General features: G+C 50.7%; 2 protein-coding genes across 2 annotated transcripts; both read left to right on the plus strand.

The window, feature by feature from the left end:
- The first annotated feature begins 2,462 nt into the window (after window positions 1-2,462).
- Window positions 2,463-3,532, plus strand: CCNO (cyclin O). The gene is made up of 3 exons (XM_075411429.1): window positions 2,463-2,711; window positions 2,783-2,968; window positions 3,047-3,532. The coding sequence occupies exons 1-3, from the start codon at window positions 2,463-2,465 to the stop codon at window positions 3,530-3,532; spliced, it is 921 nt and encodes a 306-aa protein (XP_075267544.1).
- A 1,610-nt stretch (window positions 3,533-5,142) lies between these two features.
- On the plus strand, window positions 5,143-7,199 carry MCIDAS (multiciliate differentiation and DNA synthesis associated cell cycle protein). Its single transcript, XM_075446854.1, has 5 exons — window positions 5,143-5,322; window positions 5,649-5,721; window positions 6,104-6,312; window positions 6,488-6,598; window positions 6,807-7,199. Exons 1-5 carry the CDS (start codon window positions 5,143-5,145, stop codon window positions 7,197-7,199), a joined length of 966 nt encoding a protein of 321 aa, XP_075302969.1.
- Window positions 7,200-20,236: the final 13,037 nt, after the last annotated feature.

The following is a 20,236-nucleotide window of genomic DNA, read 5'->3' on the forward strand; positions in this document are numbered from 1 at the left end:
CTCTTCTCACACTTGTTCCTCTCTTTTCACCCTGATTCTTGCCTCTGCCTGCTACTGTAGCAAGTCTTGCTCTTTCCATGTGTCAAGTTCTGCAAGCCCCCTGAAATGATGGTCACAATGATCGTGTTTTCCTCCCTTTGTTGATCAAAGTTCAGGTTGACCCTCTTCAAGGCTATACCAGAACAGTTCCTTTAATGGCTTGTCAATCAGCGGCTGAAGCCTTCTGGTCTTCATTATTCCCTCTTACCACACGCTCACAGTGTTTGTGTGCCTGTGTGTTCCTTTGTTTCTTATTTCTTTTAAACTGGAGATTCCTTAACCAGATAACTTGGGTAGAACGCAAGAGCATCTAGTTCATTATCCACGCCTTTGACAGTTATGAAGTGAACTTTCAGATCATCAACTCGGCTTTCAAGAATAAGGAATATGCCGGGGGCAGCAGGCAGGGTTTGCCATTAAACAATTGCAGTCAAATAGGAACTCTACATACAGGCAGAAGCACAATGTGGAAGATTTTTCTTTTAATCTGAATACAGATTTCATACAGCAGAGGTTAATAGTGTACAGAAAGGGCACTGAGGAAAATGTATGAAAATGTATTGAGCTGTTCAGTTAGATTATCATAGCGGAAGCAGTACTGCTGTGCTAAGAGAGAAACATAAGCTGAAAGTAAACCAGCTTGTTACCCTACACTCAATTCTGGAAGAGGCAAGTTCTGCTAATAGTAGTTTGATAAGAACTCCTGAGGGAAAAGTGATCACATTTGTTATCCTTTTATGAATTGTGATAAGCTAGGGGTAGTCCTGGTTGCCTAGAAGAGCCAGGAAGTGCCTTTTTTTATTCCAAAGTATACAACAATTACTCAAGGAAGCATTTAAACAGTTAAATTTTGATCTTCAGACCTCAGTTTTGCACTCTGTATTCTCAGACACAATCTTCTTTCACGTCAGAGGCATAGAAATAAAAACCTGCAAACTACATTCCTTCAAGATAAAAAATTAAATCTACACCCTGATCAATTTCCTAGATTTTGTTCTAGTTGAGGTCTCTGTATCCTTTGGAAATAGGAATTGGAAATAGATTTCAGTAATTCAACAACTAACGAGCTCCTCTTTCTTTTAGATTTGAATTTTACGATGTCAGTTGTTGGTTTTAAATGGCTAAATCCTAGTGAAAGTGTTGCTTGTCCTTGAGTTTGTCTCCCTTTAACTGTGGTGAATAAAGAGGTTTAGTTCCATTTATGTATAGTATTGTTTAAATTCAGAGGCATTCTTTGTGTTCTTCGAGCATGCCCTCCTTTGTAATCTTTTAAAGAAATAGTTTCTTTCATGTCTTATTAAGGGGATATATTGTAATAACTAGGAAATTGCACACAACAGATGAAAGAGGTCACACTGTGGTGTACAGGTAAGCACAGTTACCTGAAACTTAAAAACAAACAAAAAACAAAGGCTACAGTGGCTTTCTGCTTCTGCAGTGTATATGAGTAACTTTTGTGCCTGTGCTGTTTTGTTCCATTTATTTAATAAATACTCCTGTTCACAGCTGTGTGTTAGTTTTCTCAAAGCGATTGTGAGACACAGGACCAGGATCGGTGGACATCTCTCACCGGGGTCACAACAACTGTACTTCTTTTTCTCTACTGGTGTTTTTCTCTTGCTGGTGTTTGCATCCTGTCCTTGGACAGGGCTTCGTCCTCCTTCTGCCCTTCAAGCTGCTGCCTTCCTATCTCCTTTTCCCTTTTGCTGCCCGAAGCTCTCTTCTCCTTTTCCCATGGACACCTTCCCCATTGCTCGACCCAGGAGAGGTTTCTTTTTCCTTCTACAACTCTTTCCTCATCTATAGCAGCCTTGATCAACAGGTCATATAACCAAATTGTATCCGCTAAAACAGTAGTCTCTGGCCTCAGCTCTGCCAATAAATAGTCTGTGGGTGGAAGAGGAACTGAGACCCAGACCTCCCCGTGAACCCCAGCGTTCCTGGTATCTCCCCGGGTCGACTCGGGCTGTTTCCCAGTGACCTGAGGTGAGAAGTGCTACTTCCGCGGAGCCATCCGTCGCTGTTAAGACTCCCTGGGTGCCCAGTTACAATGCCAGGAGCTGGAGAGACCTTCATTTCATTTCATTTCATTTCATTTCATCGGCAGCACGCCCGGCTGCCCGGTTCCGGGGCCCTCCTGCCCGGTTCGCTCTCCGTGCCCTCGCAGGGAGCGGGGGGCCGCGCCGGGCGGCCGCGGTCCGGCGGCGGGCAGAGCCCGGCCTTGCGTTAACTCGCTCCCCTCCGCCCCCGCTGCCAGCTGGTGTTTTGGCGGCGGCGCGGCGGGCAGTGCCGGGGCGGAGCGGGCGCCCCGGGGCTCCCCCCCCGCCCCTCGCCGCTCAAATAGGGTCCGCCGAGCCCGGCAGCCGAGCTGAGCCGGGACGGGACGGCGCGGCGCAGCGCAGGGCAGGACGGAGCACTCCACCATGGTGACGGCGGCGAGCGGGCGGCGCGGCTGCACCCCGCAGCGGCGGGGCCCCGGCGGGGCCCCTGGCCGCTGCACGCGGCCCCCGGCACGGCGGCCGCGTCCACCACCGGGGCTGGGGACGGCGGCTGCGGGGGAGAGCGCGCAGGAGCTGCAGGCCTTCCGCGACTACGGGCAGAGCTGGTACCGCTCCCGCAAGCGGCTGGAGAGCCGCTTCCAGCCGCAGGAGCCGCTCGCCCGGCAGCCGCAGGTGAGGACAGCGGGGACGGGCGGGGGCGGACCGGCGGCGGCCCGGCCTGACGGGCGCCCCCGGTGCCGCAGGTGACGGCGGAGGCGCGGTGCAAGCTGGTGAGCTGGCTCATCCCGGTCCACCGTCACCTGGGGCTCTCCTTCGAGGCGCTCTGCCTGGCCGTCAACATCCTCGACCGCTTCCTCGCCACCACCCCGGTGGCCGCTGACTGCTTCCAGCTCCTGGGGGTGACGGCGCTGCTCATCGGCTGCAAGCAGGTAGGGCGGAGCCGGAGCCGGGCTCTCCGGGGCCCGCTAAGTCCCTCCCGTGTGTGTGTGCGTGCGTGTGTCCCGCAGGTGGAGGCGCACCCCCCCAGCGTGAAAGAGCTCCTGTCACTCTGCTGCGACGCCTTCACCCGGCAGCAGCTCTGCAACCTGGAGTGCATCGTCCTGCACCGCCTGGCCTTCGACCTGGCCGCCCCCACCGTCAACTTCTTCCTGGAGCACTTCAGCCAGCTGCGGCTGGAGGAGCGGGGCGCGGACGCCGGGGAGGCGGCGGACGCCCGGAGCCTGGCCGGGGGGGTGGCGGAGCTCAGCCTGGCCGATTACTCCTTCACCGGGTACGCGCCGTCGCTGCTGGCCGCCGGCAGCCTGGGGCTGGCGGACCGCCTGCTGCGGCACCGCCGGCCGCTCGACCTGCGGATCTGCGGATACCCGGCGGGGCTGCTGCGGGACTGCATGAACCAGCTGCAGCTCCTGGTGTCCCTCAACGGGCAGTCCCTGCCGCTCCTCCTGCCCCCGGAGCTGGCCCGCAGGTGCCCCTGGCTGTGGGGCGGCCGCTGACCGCGGGGCCCGGTGGGGGCCCGACGGCAGCCTGCCCGAGTGCGCTCCGCGGGGCTGCTCACCGAAATCCGGCCGAAGACGTGCGGTATCGTAGTGATTGGTGGTATTTATTGGGGGGATGGTCCGAAGTACCCTGCGAATGCTCAATAAACCCTTTTCTAAATGTCTCCCGTGCTCGTTTGTTGGGCGGGGGCGGGGGGGAAACGCGTCGGCACGGAGCGGGTTCACCCCAACAGTTCACTCCAGCCCCCACAAAATGATTACGCCCGATGGGGACGTTACCCGTTTCAAACTGACACTCGCTGGCCTGGTCACGGCCCGGGGGTGGGGGGAAAAAAGGAGAATAAGATGCGCTGACCTAAGCGTGGGAAAGCAAAACGCTGAATAATAAGGCAGCTGGTTATTATTTTTGCAGGGGGTCTGTAAACTACCCCTAGCCCAAGCTGGCACTGTAGCGTGGGAAACGGTCAAGGGATGAAAACAGTCACAACGCCGTAAAATACTCTTTTACTTTCTTCATCTTACTGCCTTTGCACCTGTGCACAGAGGCGGTGATGGAGGAGGACGCAGGGACTCGCGGCTGCCCGGGGGTGGTCGCCGTCGGGGGGGTGGAGGGGGGGTGCCAGCCGCGGGCTGGGCTGCCCCCGGAGCCCGGCCCGGCAGGACGAGGAGGGCCACCGCGGCACAGGGCACCTCCGAGCCCGGCGCCGAAGCCCCGGGGGCCGTTTGCCCTCCGGCAGCCCCCCCGGCCACCTCCGCCGGGCTCGGCGCGGCAGCTGCCGGGGTCCCTCTCCCGGCGCGGGGCTCAGGACCGTCCAGATGCCGCGGGACGGTTTTTTTTCTTTTTTTCCCTGCCCCCACCTTACCCTTTCAACGCCGAGGGCCCCCAGCCCCAGCATTAAATAAAGATTCCCCCCGCCCCGCCCCGGCACCGCCTCTCCTCGGCCCCCCCCGGGCAGCCCCCTCGGCCCGGCCCGGCCCGGCCCGCCCCGGCTCCGCGGGCGCGGGGAAGGGCTCCGCGGGCGCGGGAGCCGCCGGCGCGGCCCCGGGAGGCGGCGGGAGGAGGGAAGGCGGGCGGGCAGCCGGCGGCATGGCCCCGGCCCCGGCCCCCGCGCCCCTGCCCACGGGGCGGCGCCGAGCCGGGCCGGGGCCGGGGCCGGGGCCGGGACCGGGGCCGGGGCCGGGGCCGGGGCCGCGGCGGCAGCAGCATGGAGCAGGCCGGCCGCCGCCGGGCCTTCGGCAGCATCTGCCCCAACAGGGTGCAGGGCCCCCCCGCCCGCCTCGCCAAGAAGCCGGCCCGGCCCGGCGGGGGGGCGGCGAGGACCCCCCCGCCCGCCCCGAGCCCCCGCCCGCCCCCGGCCCGCCCGCGCCGTGCCGCCGCCCCGCCGGCCCCCCCCGCCCCGGGTGAGTGTGTCCGCGGCGGGGAGACCCGACCCGATCCCCGGCCGTGTGCCCCTCCCCCCCGCTGCCCCCCAGCCCCGCGTCCCCCGGCCGTGACACGCCGCCGTGCCCTCCACCGCGTCCCCCCGGCCACGACCCCTCTCCGTGCCCACCCCGGTGCCCCCCTCCGTGCTCCCCAGCGCCGCGTCCCCTGGCCGTGCCCCTCGAGGATGCCCCCCGGCCGCGCTTCCCGCTTCGCCACGCACCCCTGGCTGTGCCCCGTCCCTGCCCGGGCCCCTCACCGCCGTCTCCTGCTGTCCCCAGCGCTCGCCACCATCGACTGGCAAGATCTGGCAGCCTGTGCCCCCATCCTTCCCACCGCCCCGGCCGGCCCTGTGACCCCGCAGCAGGTAACCCCCTGGCTGGGGCACGCTTGGCTTGGCCAGCCCCTGGCGCAGGGCACCCCTGGGGGTGGCCCCCTCGGGCCGATGGGTGCTGGCAGCCCCCCCAGCCTCAGGCTTCCCGCCTGCGAAATGGGCGCAGCGTGTTGTCCCAGGCGTTGGATGGGTTAAGATGGGTTGGGAGCCAGGGGAGGGCTGGGGACAGGCGCCCGGGGGTGCTGGGGCCGTGGGAAGGTGCTGAGCACGGGCAGCAGCACATGTCGGGGTGGCACGGGCAGCGGTGGGCAGCACGGGCAGGTCTGAACTCACTGGCGCTTTTCTTTTACCCCTCCCAGGGTCCCTGCTTCCAGGACGGACCAGAGTTTGATTTCCAGGAGTTCAGAGATGCTGTCGATGATTTTATATCTGGCGAGTAGATGTTTTTCCTTACCCGAGCCAAACACGCCTGCGTGTGAACATCAGCAGTCGTGCTGCGTGCGGCCTCCTCTTTTTTTTTTTTTTTTGCTTCTTTTTTGGGTTTTTGGATCCCTGCTTGCTGCACGCGTGTCCCGCCCTGCGGGGACAGCCCTGCGCACCCCCTGAGAGGGACCTGGGCTGGCGTGGAGTGTTCCCCCGTGGGACACAGACATTAAATCCAAATGGGTTTGGGGCGCACAGCTGCCGCAGTACGGGAAAAGCGTGTCGGGAAGCACCGGAGCGTTGCTCCGGACCGGGATGGAGTGCTGGGGTCGGGGGCACGAGAGGACGTGAAGACCTGCCCTGTTTTGACGGCTGTGCCCCTTCCTTCCAGACACATCCACCTCGGTGCCACTGCCACTGGACTGCGCCGACTTCGATTTCTCGCTTGGCGATGAGGTGGCCTTTGGCCCCTGCACCCCGCAGCCGGAGAGCAGCGTGCCGGAGCCCCTGCAGCGCCTGCCTTCCCCCGAGCCGTGCTGGAGGAACCTGGCTGGCCAGCACCAGAAGGCCCTGGGAGAAGCCCTGGAGGCCAACAGCCAGGTAGGGACCCCCGAGCCCCCCACCGAGGGCCTGCGCTGGGTTTCTTCCCTCGCACGCCGCCGTGCAGCATCCTCCGGCTCCTGGGCCGTGGGGCTGTCACGGAATCGTTAAGGTTGGTAGAGACCTCCAAGATCATCAGGTCCAACCGTCAACTGTCCCGACTCATCCCCCGCAGCTGCGGGAGACCCTCACGCAGAGGCAGGAGGAGCTGGTGACGCTGCGGGAGAGCAACGTGCAGCTGAAGGAGCTGGCAAGCCAGGCCAGGCAGCTGGCTGCCGTGCTGGACGTGAGTGCGGAGGACGGGAGTGCGCGGGGGGACAGGGTGCGGGGTGAGGCCGAGCAGCGCGGAGGGAAGGGGACACGGGGGGGGGGGGGGAGTGTGGTGATGCGGGGCGGGGCCGGGCAGTGCGGGGAGGGGGGGGGCTTTTGGCAGGATGGGGCGGCGCGGAGCAGGGCAGCCCGCGGAACTCGCACTTTCTCCCCCCCCCCGGCAGACGCTGATGTTCCCGCAGAGCGACGACGGGGCGGCCCTTCCTCCTCCTCCTCCTCCTCCTCCTCCTCCTCCTCCTCGTCCTGCTGCTGCTGCTGCTGCCGCTGCGGCGGCGGCCCCGGGCGGGCCGTGGGAGGGGCTCGAAGGGGCGGCGGGCGTGGACGCCATGCTGCGGGAGGTGGCGGAGAAGTGCCGCGCCGCGCTGCGCAGCCTGGGGGGCAGCCCGGGGGGCAGCCCCGAGGCCAAGCGACCGCGGCCGGGCGGCGGGGGGGCGGGCAGCCTGCGGGCGGCCCTGGGCGAGGCGGGCGGCATCCGCACCTTGGCCTTCCCGCAGGGCAACGCCTTCACCCTGCGCACCGCCGCCGGCGGGTACCGCTTCCGATGGGTGCCGCGCTGAGGGCCCGCGGACCCCCGCGCCGGGCAGGCTCCCCTCCTTCTCCCCGGGAACGGGCAGCGCGCCCCGGGCCCGGCCGCCGCGGTGTCGGACGGAGCTGTTGCGGTTTCTGAGCCGGCAGCTCGCCCTCGGTAGTTCGGTAATGAATGTGATGAGTGTAGAGATTAAATGAAGACGTGCCCGGTTTTATCCGGGGGTTTTGCTCGGCGGAGCAGAAAAGCATAACTTGCGGGACAGCGGCTGCGCTTGGCCGGTGTGAGAATGGCCAAAGGGGTCTCGACAGGGCACACCCTCGCCGTCTCAGAATGATGCACATGCAGCGTACACCCTTGCCGTCACACCCGCAGCGTACACCCTCGCCGTCTCGGAGTGCTACACCCGCGGCGCTTACTGATTGCACTTGTGTCGTTGATGTGTGGCGCTGTAGGTGTATGTTTGTGCTCGGTGTGATAATTAAATAGTGCTGAAAACTGCCGTTTGTACTGATTTGATGTAAGCACAAGTGTTTCACAGCAGGTATGCACACTTGCTTTTGTTAGAGCAAAGAGAACAGAAAGCTGAGGGCCTACACAGAGGTTGCTTGGGTTGATGGGCTCAGGCACAAAATTTAAGAATAAAACATGCTGCTGTTAACATTCAGTGATGTCGTCTCCAGAGAAGCGTGAATAACGTTGAATTGTTCTGAATGGATACATTTCACTTGCACCCGCTGCTTCGAAAGCTGAACCACTGACAGCACACGTGAAATGGTACCTGACGTTTCTTCTTCTGCAGCATGTAAGTCAATGATGGTACCCTGTTCCACCCAGGGCAGAGGTTTTCTGTTACCAGTTTTTCTGATGCTGATGGGTCCATGCACGGTAACAGCAATCCGACTGCAAGAGGCTTGTGTGACGGTTAGGGTGACAGCACCACATCACTACCTCCATGGTCGGTTTCTTAGGGGAGCTGCAACCCTGCGCGTAGCGCTGTGCTTTTGCCAAGCAGAGACTGTATTAGGAAGGAGAATGGCTCTTGTCACCAGCATGGCGTGTAGGTGTGTGGCTCTTAGGAGACCGCAAGGGTGGTCCTCCAGTATTTGTGGTCCTTGGTGTCTGCGGCACGGACAGTTTCTAGCAGCGGAGGTGCTGAAGCCCTGTCTGGCGTGCCAAGGGCTCAGCCCTGGACTGACTCCAGAGCAGTTCATACTCCAGGAGAAGGCCATCGCCACCTTGGCCAAAATGCCATGTGAAAGCTCTGCTTCTGCAGTGGCCGGGAGAGGCAAAACCTGCCCAGCTGCACTGAATTCAGCAGGGAAGAAACTGATAACATAAAGCAGCTTGTATAGATATCTACGGTTTCTCTCCACCTGCTTTATGAAGTTAAACGCAAAGCATATAGTATGTACAACATTGTAATGCTCATAAGCATATTAATTCCTCAGAAACAAAACGACACATGAAAACTGGAGTTCTCATAGGATGCAGCAATAAAGTAATCACCCTGCTGGATTGTCGCTAGTGTTGTTCTTGCTGCTACTTCAGGTGTTTTCAGAATTACAAGTTTATCCACTCACGTTTGCAGTGAATGTGTTACAGAGTTGCCCCTGATTACTTCTACTCATAGTGTTTCTATGTTAAAAGTATCCTTGATTAATTCTGAGTTGTGATCTAAAAGTAGTAGGAAATTATCACAGATGGCTGAAAATTGGTTAATCAGACCAAGACGCTTCTCATCAAGACTCACAGGAGCATTGGCAGACACACAGACACGTGACTGGTACAGGGAAAAGGTGTTTGGTACACAGCATGGTATATTTATAGTGTTACACTATAAACATAGTTATGTAGCTACAGTGGTGCGCTGTAAACATCTCCTTTAAACTACAAAGGTGTACTTTAATTTCACACTTATCCATCCACTTCCATACAGGAAGTTCATAAAATGTGGATAAATCTCTTGCGTGGATGAAATCATCCCAGTGACTGTTTTTGTCAACAGGAACTCAAAAGGGCTCCCAGTGCCCTTTGCCCTTCCATCAGGCAGGAGCTGGTGGGATCACAGGGGATGAAGCCTGGCCCCTTAATGCAAGCTCGTGGTTCATGGTTGTTCCACCAGAAACCAACCCCTGGAGAAGCTGGAAGTCCACCACTAGAAAAACTCATGTCCAAACAGATCTGGCTTTATGCTTAGTGTCTGGGGCAGGATCTGTGCCGCCGGGCAGAGCCCCTGGATGTGCAGGTGTGATGGGCTGAAGAACATGTCGGTCTGGGGTTTGAGTTCACTGTGACTTTCTCTCCCTGGTGGTGCGTGGCCCATGCAGTGGGTGAAGGGAGCTGGCCAAGCCCCCGGCAGAAATAAAGCAGATGCAATGACATTTCATGAGTCTTGTTCCTGCTTGTAAGTAAGCCTCCTCTGCCTTTACCTGCCCTGCTGGTGCCGGGCCACAGGATGGGTGGCTGTGGATGTGTGGCGGTGCAGAATTGTGGACACCTGGGATGCTTTGAGGTGAAACAGAAAAATACCTTTTAATTTTGGGGGGGTGCCAGGTGAAGGGTTTAGTGATCATGTTTTGAATATAAGCACCTCAGTTCCACATAAACCTTATTCTGGGCACATGGGGTTTTGTTGGATAAAATCTTCTGGTGTTACTTAAAAAGCGACACCAGACCACAAAGTACAGCTTAATTAAAAGGAAATACTAGAAAGAGGAACTAGCTTTTAATAAATATGTTCATATTAGGTCAGTAATTTTAGGTCTCTTCAGGACAGCAAGGGCAAAAGTGACCTGGATGGATGTTTTTAGAAACACCATAGGCCTTTTGGTAAAATTATAACTAGCGCTCCCGTCGGGTGGCCACACACCCTGGGTGGCAGCAGCCCGGTGTTGAGGTGGCTCGGGGGCTGCGTGATCATGCAGAGACCGGACCATAATGTGGCTACGGCACTGTAGCAGCAGTACTGAACCACTCCTATGGGTTTTGACTCTTCTGTTCAGTGGTTGCAGAGAAATGGAATTTCACTGACTTTCCCCCCCTTGTTGTCCTAAATATTTCTCGAAAGAAAATTACGCCCATACCTAACTTCAGGGAAAAGACAAGCATCTTGCAGTCAGTTTTATCTGACAGCAGCAGCACTCTCCATCTTTTCTAAACACTGACTTACTTCTGGTCAGCAGCCATTATTTACATTTTGCATTGCACAGTCTTAACAAACAACTAAAGCTGATGAGATCAAAAGAGGCTATAGTTTGCTTTCGCACAACTATTTTGTAGGTGTATCAGCAACAGTCTTAAAGTCTGCCTTGCACCTAGCATCTGTTCAAACTTCAGTATTTACTTTACACTCTTCAACAAAATACTATGAAAAAACCAAAAATTTGTAAGTGTCTTCATGGTTATTCACATGTTGTGATCACTTTCAGTAAAGTCTCCAGATTTCTTGTGCGGGTAATGCAGTGACAGTTAGAACTCACTTGTTAAAATAGGGTAGCCGGAAATTTTGAGGCTTATTCTCCTTTTCACCCAGTAAATTGTTGTGCAACAGCCTGTGAGAGTATGTCCCAGACATCCTCCATGTAAGTCTCTTTGTCACAGGCTGACAGGCACCAAGCCCATGGAAGATGGTTACATTTCGTTCTCCAGGCTTTCCTACGGCACAGGTCTCACGATTTCAGGCAGTGACTCCTGTGTCGAATCTCGTATTTCTCTCTGCGCAAAGCTTACCTCAGCTGGCACTTCACAGCTTCAAACACCTTTAGCCTGTGCACCGGGGATGTCCCTGAGCCCCTCTGGGTGGACTGGTCTGGCTTGCAGAGGGGGCAGGCGAATGACGGCAAGTTTGCCGAGCAGACAGCCTCCACACCCTGGAGGAACTGCTGGGAAGTCTCAGCTCTGGTTGACCACATTTGCAGACATTTAATGCAAATAAGTACTAATAGTTCTAACTCTCTCTTCTATATCCTTGAACAGTGGAAATGTCCTTTTGCTTCAGCCTTTCTGTAGCGATGTGTACGGCTGGTTCGGTACCTTAAAACACAGCCCCTTTTTTCAGCACTTTGCAGTGTGAATGATTAGTAGTTACTGCCTGGGGATTCGTGGTGGCAGCGGAATTGTCCCAGACATCAGCTGAACTCCCATTTATGATGGGAGCGTAGCCAGAGACCTGCTAACCTAGTGGGACTGATGTTCTTCTTAAGCTGTGTCGCAACAGCCCACAGAGGCCACAGTGCCCTGTGTGTGCACGTAGTAAAAGATAGCCTGGAGACTCCTCGATTCCAAAATGATGGGTGTGACACAAAAGGGAGCATCTTGTGCCCTGGTTACAGCTGGGAAGCTGAGGCACAGAGGTACAGCACGATTTGGCACAGGGCACTGCACGTGTCTGTGACAAAATAAGAGACGGGATCCTGGTCTCCTGTGACGTGCTCAGGCTGTTCTTCACAACCTATTGCCTCTTCTCAGTGCCCTAAGCTCATCCTGACTCTTGGAGGACTGTAACTAGCTAAGATTGCAGCCAGGACATGTGTGGAAGAGGAGTAGGAGAGGAAGCATGTTGCAAGCCAAACTGTATGGTTTGCAGCAATTTTTTTGTTGTTGTTGAAAAGGCTTCAGAAGGATCCGCACATTTAAAAACCTAATTCAAATTGCTGAACTATTCCAAAAAAAGGCATTTATGTTCATGATAATGTTCAATTCTCTAGTCAAAAAATAAAGGTATTTATAAAGAATCCCTTCCAGTTTTGTTTTGTTTTGTTTTGTTTTGTTTTGTTTTGTTTTGTTTTGTTTTTAATTTATGGTGTGCTATACTCTCAGCTGGTTAGTAGTGACATCTGGGTTCATAGCACTGTGAATATTAACTGCATTTTTAAAAGAATAATTTTCTGAATGAAAGACACCAGACAGGTGACTTTACATTATCGCTAAAAAAAGTCACAATGTATTTTGTTTGCCAGCCATCACTGAAATTTTGTAAGAAGGCTTTTCCTTTTATTTCTAGGCTTTCAGTCCCTTCATGCTAGCATTAGTCTCAGGCAGCCTACTCAGTCCACCTCTTGGTCATCTCATCATGTTGTGTTCTTACAGCAGGGCCCAGAACAGAACAGAGCCAGAGCTGGTGGGCTGGACATCATCAGCCCATGTCCAGTTTCTGCCCCCTCCCTCCAAATCTTACAACCCTAGCATGGTGGTAGAGTCAAATGTTGTGGGGGGGAAAAAAAACCAAACCCAAAACTCAAAAATCAAAACCAAACAACAAAGGAGGGAAATCAAAAAATGGATGGAATATCTGTGAACTGTAAAGCTTTGTGGTGTTTTTAGTACGGATTATATGGTGTTAAAAGTGAGTCAGTGTACAATTATAAAGTTAATTTTAGCCCCTGAATTTCAGTGCTGCCTTTTGAAACGATTGGATAAAACACGTCCAGTCCTTCACACAACACAGAAAAATCGCTTTTAAATTTGAACAGAACCCAGAGCAGGTGGAATCAAGATCTGTAGCTAAGTATTTGTTTTACACGAAGTATTTGCAGTGAGTAGAATTCCCTGTCAGCAGGGGATTCAACATCCTCAAAATTAGATCGTTTTACTTCTCATTTTGGCATTTTGGGTTAAGACCAAAATCAGCACCTATGAGAAGAACTATGAACCTGCAGAAAGAATTTATAAATACTATGCTGTTACTTTTGTATGAACTCTTGCACAACCTTGATTTAAGAAGAAAAAGGTTGAGCATATGACTAAGCCATCAGAAAAAAAATGGGCTGAAAACATTTGTTTGTTTTTGTAAATGCCCAGAACTAGAAGGAGTATCATAATTTATATTTATTTGTTTAGCAGGTTCTATGAGATATGTTAGCCTCTGCATGGTTTGATTACTTTCCACTGGATGTTATCCAAACAATTCTACTTTGAATCATAACTCCTTTGGGAATTGGTTTTTTCCCTTTGCAGATGCTCAGTTGTCTACCATTCTGGCAACAAATACAACGTGAATTAGCAAATTCACTCCCTGTGATTCACCTTCTTGTAGCTCAGGTGGAGCTGGCATGGGAAACTGAAGTCAATTTCCACTACTGCCACAGTACTTTGAGTGGTTGCAATAGATGACCGAGCTGTAGTTTCATGTGGTCGAAGATCTGTTAAGGTACGTTAATAATCATTAAGGTTATGTAAGGTGATTTTTTTACTGTAAGTGAATATATTTAATGTGTTAAAACTAAACCTCAGTACAAAATCATTCTTTACAATTTATTGAACAGTATACAGCGGTTTAAACAAAGTGATAAAAAATTATGTTACGGCCCTAAACTCTTTCCATGTTGACAAAAGATTTAGCAAGATTAACCTGTTTACTGTACCAAAGAGACACCTCAGTGTATTATTACTCTATTTTCAGTCAGTGGTTACAACACAGACCCTGAGAGTTTATGAACGCATTTGAACAAGCGTCAGACACTCAATCAAAGTTATGAAGTTCAAATTGCAGTTTCTGGCAGGTGTGAATTTATCAGATAGGTAAAGTTCATTTCACTCGTGTACGGTTTTCTTCCTGGATGAAACATAAGCACTTCAAAAGTGCAAAGAAAGGCTGGACTCAAATGTAGAGTTGCTCTGTTCCGCTTCAATTTGTACTACCAAAATTTTGCAAAATTAAAAACATGAAGACTTCAAAATCATGGACTTTGTCTCTGATGCGGGACAAAAATGTTAGAAAAATGGGTGATCACAGTCTCACCCCTGTACAGGTGCTCCCTTCTGTACCTTCGACTGGGCTGGAGCACTGGGATCCGCCAGGTTACAGACTGCTGTTGAAGGTCCCTGGGCATGTTGGCAGTAACACAAAACAATCGCTCTTCAGTGTACATCTGGTATCTGGCCCTATGTTTGTAACTTTAGTCTCATTTTCAGCAATTTTGAAAATGATTCATCTTGACCAGGAAAAAAAAACCACCTAATCTCCTGGAACTGTATCTTTCTGCACAGAATTTCCATTGTACCTCACTCACTGCCTTTTTCCTGATTTAGAAAGCCTAATTAGAAATAATCTTCATTACCCAAGATATTGTTTCTCTGTCTGCAGCTGTAGTTTCCCACGAAAGTAGCTTTCCAGAGGAAGAAGGAAATTGTCAACTTACTGATGGAGAATCCATGAGGACAAAACCATTAATGGGGGCAATTTGGGTCACAGATTTAGGTAGTAATAGAAAAAGCACAAGTATTGCCCATGTGACATTCAGAACTAAGTGTGGAACCCATCTCTTTATTCTGACTTGCTCTCAGCTGTCCTCTGACAAGCATAATGGCCCTAAACTTGTCCCTTTTCAACAAGAAGTGAGTGTATTGGAGGGTGAATGTCATTTTTTGAGAGCTCCTAGATTATTATAGTGATGGGTACCTGCAGAGTAGTTCAGACAGAGATGCAAATTTACATACTCACATTGAATTAGAGGTGTACGCAGTCCTACAAGCTAATTTTTAATTTGCTTTATTAAGTCCCCTGTTGTAAAATACATGAAAGAGTGTCACTGCTGGTCAGTGCATGTGTTAATTTCAAATTAAACTACACAAGAAAATGCTTGGTAACTTCTTTATCCTTCCCCTTCTTCCTCCATTCTTATAGTCTGCTTGTTTAGTTATCTTGTACTATGTTGGTAATTCAAAAGCGTCCAGAGACATGAAAGCAGAGTTCTATCATGCTGCATGCTCTGTAAACCCAGAGCCTCTGCCCAAAGACAGTTTTTGAAAGCGTGTGTCCTTTCCGCTTATCTTGTGTGGCTCTTCTGGTGGCTGAATACTCACAGAAGTTCACAGTCAGATATTTAAAGGAGGAAAGTAAGATACTTTTAATGCAGCCAACTGTGTCAACTACGATTTTTCTTCTTAGAACATTCTTTGTAACAGTTTCAAAGTGTTTTTCTTTTTTTTTTCTGGTACTTGGTGAACGCATCTGAAGACGTTCAGAACCTCTAACACAGCTAAGAAATCAGTGCAAGGAGTCAGTGCACTGACCCCAACCAACCTCTCACAGAAGAGTTTGACAAATAGCTGGGACAGAAGAAGTAGAGATGTCGGTATTTGGAAAGGCTTTCCCAATTACCGTGTAGATGAGAAATTTCTGATCCTACACAAAATCTTTAACGCACTTTAGCACACATTCAGCATCTGAGGTGAAGTGTGAAGATTATAAAATAATTAATGTCTCAATTTTTTATTTCCTCATGAGTTATTAAGATATTGTCTTGGAAGTCCCCCTGGTCCAGCTGAAGCTCTTTGGAAGTTCTCTAGTATTCTTCCTGGATTGTTCATATTTGCCACAGCCCCTTCAAAAAAATAAATGGGGCTGTCACTCCCTTCTGTGGGCTTTGAACCACACTACGCAGGACAGGAAGGCATGAACTTGTTGAGTACACCAGGCTGTTTCCCTTGGTTACACTGGTCAAACAACTTTTCATGAGTTGTTCGAGATAACTATGATGGGCATTTATTTCTTGTCATTTTGATCTTATTTTTTCTGATAATTTTCTGGCAGTGTCTTTATCAAAATCACTGAGGGGAATAAAATATAACTTGACAGGAAAGATTCTCTGTTGATTTTGGCTCCAGTCTGTTGAAGCATACGGAGGAAGCAGTGGGTCCTTACTCACAGGTACTCAGTAACTTATCTGCATGAAGGTCTGATATGCACCAGTAGAAAATCAGGAACAGCTAAAGCCGGACTCTGTTTTGCCTCCTCTGTTGTCTCCTCTGTTTCACTCTGCAGGGTACCTATCTGGGGAAGACGGGCAGCTGTGCAGGAGATGGCACTTCAAAAGCTTTGAAAGCTCTTCACTGACACTCTTCAGCTGTACAAAGGCTACAGCAACATTATCACCTTAGTGCAGATGAACCGTATGTGTTTGAAGCGAGTCTCATGCTTGATCCAATCTTCCTTACCTTGGTCTTGTATTGCAAGGTAGCCTTGAAACTTGTCAACTGGATTCTTTTCAGATGAAATGAAACCAAAGATGCCCTGCAGGATCTCATCTAATTTACCTCAACTGCTAATGGGCATTCATTCCAGACACCTGGGCTAGCGCTCATTCTCAGTTACTCTCCTGTCAACCACGTAGAACGGACCTCGGATCTTAGCACCAGCTATTTCGCTTCCCAGGTCCACTCGTGCCACTCCTCACTCCTTACTGCCACAGACATAGGTAAGGCCACTCTGTGCAACCCGGAGCACCTCTTGTAGAAGACAGAGGAATCTCATATATTGAGTGTAACTTCCACTGGTCATGGTAGTACAGCTATGACAGCAAAACAAGATCATAGCTATTGCACTGGTGACGTACCTTCCAGGAAAGTGACAGACAATATCAAAAGAGCCAACATGACGTTTTCAGGAATGGAAGTAACCAGAAACGTGAGTGACAGAACTCACTGTAGTGCATGAAGCTGCGAGGAACTGGAAAATGGAGATGCGCCTCAGCCAATTTGAACATTTATGTAGACCTTCCTTCTCCTCTGCACACACACACACACACACACACGCATGCACTCCCCCTCTTCCCCAAGCAAGCAAACACATTGGGCTTACTTTAATAAAATAAACAAAGGCCAGCAAATAGATACAGGCATTAATTTTGATGCTAACTAGAAGTTCCCTCTAGAGATAAACTAGAAATGGGTTTTAGTCCTGAATTTTGTCTGCTTGTTGGCTTAAGTCCTCACCCATCTGCTATTACAGAAGGAGCTGTGGTTGTGAACATGTGAAACTCTGTTGGCATCTATGGAATTGCCTATGTTCTTCTCCCAGACCAACAAGACAGGGTTTCTGTTTCACAGGATGCTGCTTCTTCCAAGGCTTAAGCAATGTGAGGAAAGAGTGAGTGAATCAAATGAATATTAGGGGTGTCAGATGCTTTTGAAAACTGCCCCACAATCTAATCAAATCACTTTGTTTAAACAAGACACTTCCAAGCAGGCTCTATCACAAAGCAAATATACCTGTGTAACCAAGGGGTATTTTACTAGCATGCTGTACAATGCAAATTAGCAAGTAGGTCATAATTTCAAGATAATGAATGTTTGTCAGTTATGTTTACATTTCAGTAAATACACAAGAGCTAGCTTTAGGAGTGACTTTGACAGCAAGGAAAAGTTCTTCAGTGAGAATCAAGAGTGAAATGAACTACTATGAGGAGAAAAGTACCAAGGGATTTGCACTGGCTTTTAATGCTCATATTCAAGATTTTTCAATAAGAAAATGTTAAAATTGTGGAACAAAAAATAAGTAGCAAAGAGACATGACACACAAGAAATAAATATAGCCATTCTATTTACAGTCAAGACAAAAAAGGTGAAGGCAGAAGTTAGGGGCAAGTGAGAAGGCAATCACTAGCACACAGGTTGTATTTCTACTGTAATAAATAGAGGCGGTAACTGCTCGCAACTACTTTCACAGATCCACTGGGAAGGAGATCTAATCATAACAGTCTGTGCTTCAAAACACAACCACACACCTGACACCCAGTGTCCAAGTGTCAGTGTCACACAGGGAGGTGACAACCCAGTGGGAGTTAAGGCATTGCAATACCTCAGTTTAGGATGCAGGACTCTTGGATCTCCCACTTTGCTGGCAAGTTCTTTAACCATGAGGCCCTTGTGTAGAAGGTAGGCAGTGGAAAGCAGCACCAACTTTGGGTTTGCTAAAACAGGACATAGCAAGTCTTCCTCAGCTTTTGCAAGGAACAGCTGGAAGAGACCATGGGGAGGGCTCTTGATCCTTCACCTTGTGTGTTTAGAGATGGCCATTTCAAGGTGGGTGCTGTGGTGCTGGGGCAGCCCCCTTGTGCCTAATGCACCCCTCAGGCAGCTCAGCATGGAGTTTTTCTGGGCTTTCTATCTACTCTGAGACACCCTTCTCCCTCCCTGCTCTGGCTGTGTGTTGGCAATCTGAAAGCGTTTGTACTCAGCAAGCGGCAGGAAGTCAAGCCCTGGCTCCACCTGTGCTCCAGGCTGGCAGGAGGGGTCCGTAGCTGTTTGGACGTGTTGTTGTATAGCTGCTCAGTACCGGCGGGTCCTCCCAACACCATCCTGGATCGGGCAGTGAAAGGGGTGCTGCTCCATGTGCAGGTAGAACAGCATGTGATGGCCACTGTACAGAGGCACCTCTTTTCTCCAGGCTTTAGGTCCCTTTCTCAAAGGGCATTACCAACACACTGCATTTGACTCATACAGTTGTCTCTGTTAATGTTTTTTGCCATAGGCATGTATCCAGATCTGGCATCCAGGGCCAACGTGGTTGGTTACAGCACCTCCCCCCCCTTTCCCCCCCAAATTTTAGGTGTCTAAACCTTTTACTGAAGCCCGTCCCAGCTCTCGTGGACAACAGCTGAGCTGCTGCTGGGGCACGCATGGGAGGACTCTGTGGCCTGAAGTCTGTAGACACCAGTACATCCACTTAAACTGAAGTGTGCAAATTGGCCTGGTGACTTTGGCAGGATCACTTTACTTAGGATTAATCATGCAATGTCTGCGATGGCTCTGCCTGTACTGTTTGTGTGGTAAAGTGTGGATTTGGGGATATGTTAGTTTTTTAAATATTTGAACAGGGAGGTTTAAGAGAAGGAAGGGTTTTTTCTTAAAGTGACATTTCTAGATATCATGATTCTATTGTTTTGCATTTCAGTACTTCATTGCTGTGTGGAGTAGCAGTCATGAGGGATGCAATATAAGGAATCATACCACTTACAGAAAAATGCCCCCTTTGCTCAACATCAGCAGATCAGTTCTTTGGAGCTTTTAACTTTAAATGGATCCTGAAAAGAGTGCAGGCCTATTGATTGATACAGACTGATGCTGAATGAAAAGATTACATGACTGCAAAGAGTTCTCTCTTGAGGGCAGTCTATATTGTTATGCTGTAATGGGGCAAACTGGCCTTCATTGTCCACCAGCAAAGAAGTACCTTTGTGACTGAGATCCACTCATGTGGCTCTCAAGTGGGAATAAAGAGATGAAGGAGGTTTCCTAACACATTTCGATTTGGCTTCCTACAGTTGTTTGCATGCTTGGGACATTTTGGACCATTTCTTGTGGTGAGAGGTAAGGAGTGCTACAAGGTGACTATTTAATCTGTGATGCTTCACTGCTCAGCTTTCCAACAGCCCTGATTCAGTTCTTTTCTCTCTTGGGAAACTCCTACCTGTTACTTCCTCCGCAGTTGGTTGGTTTGCTAGGGATGACTGCATAGCTGATAAGAGGTATGTACCCAGCACTTCTGTAGAGTATTCTTCAGAAATCTAATTAGAGCTATCAAATATGTATTCACATTATCACAGTATTGGGCAACACGTACTCCAGGATGTTCTGGGGTATGCAATGCAGAGCAAGTGCATTTCAACAAAATGAAGAGGAACTGAAGAGATGAGGCTAAAAATAACGGATGAATGTCTTACACTGGGTTCTTTGTGTAAAAGGTGTAACTAATAAAACAGCTACAGGTATACTTGTCGACAAATGTTTTCTACCATTTTATTCTTGTTTGGTCTGATAGTCCCCAGCATAGCTCCATTTGTATGTATGTTCGTATTGTGTTCCCCTCTTCTTGTTTGTTATGAAGTTTTTATCTGCTGGTGAAATTCAGAGTCCCCGTTGTCTCAGTGGGCCTTTGACTGGGCTCAGGAATTCAGTAGTTCCAAGGTCTTTGCAGGACTGAAGACTCACAATGCCTCTGAGAGGAGCTGGAATGGACTTGTATCTGCTGTGAGTGGAGTGAATTTCACATATTGTGGGTGGACAGAGATGATTTGACCTATACCTACACCCTGAATGTAAAGAAACGGTTTTAGAAGCTTAAAAAGGTGGAAGAGTTGAAATGAACACCTACTATAGAGTTAGGTACAAACTGCATATCTTCAACACATTAAGTTTTTAAAGGGCTGAACTGTAAGAATACAGTCTTAGGGTATGAATTAACCTGTGTTGTCTAGAAACTACGTAACTAAACCACTGGTTTGCTGAAGGCAGCATCTCAACAGTGAGTGATATTATCTGATTGTAACTACTGACCTGTTTTCA

The sequence above is a fragment of the Opisthocomus hoazin genome, chromosome Z (assembly GCF_030867145.1).
Source record: "Opisthocomus hoazin isolate bOpiHoa1 chromosome Z, bOpiHoa1.hap1, whole genome shotgun sequence".
Taxonomy (NCBI): Eukaryota; Metazoa; Chordata; class Aves; order Opisthocomiformes; family Opisthocomidae; genus Opisthocomus; species Opisthocomus hoazin.

Bases quoted from the DNA above. Each gene is read 5' to 3' on its own strand.
- CCNO (XM_075411429.1), top strand. From the start codon at position 2,463: ATGGTGACGGCGGCGAGCGGGCGGCGCGGCTGCACCCCGCAGCGGCGG. The intron at 2,712-2,782 runs GTGAGGACAGCG...CCGGTGCCGCAG, and splicing joins CGCTCGCCCGGCAGCCGCAG to GTGACGGCGGAGGCGCGGTG. The intron at 2,969-3,046 runs GTAGGGCGGAGC...TGTGTCCCGCAG, and splicing joins TGCTCATCGGCTGCAAGCAG to GTGGAGGCGCACCCCCCCAG.
- MCIDAS (XM_075446854.1), top strand. From the start codon at position 5,143: ATGCCCCCCGGCCGCGCTTCCCGCTTCGCCACGCACCCCTGGCTGTGC. The intron at 6,313-6,487 runs GTAGGGACCCCC...CATCCCCCGCAG, and splicing joins CCCTGGAGGCCAACAGCCAG to CTGCGGGAGACCCTCACGCA. The intron at 6,599-6,806 runs GTGAGTGCGGAG...CCCCCCCGGCAG, and splicing joins AGCTGGCTGCCGTGCTGGAC to ACGCTGATGTTCCCGCAGAG.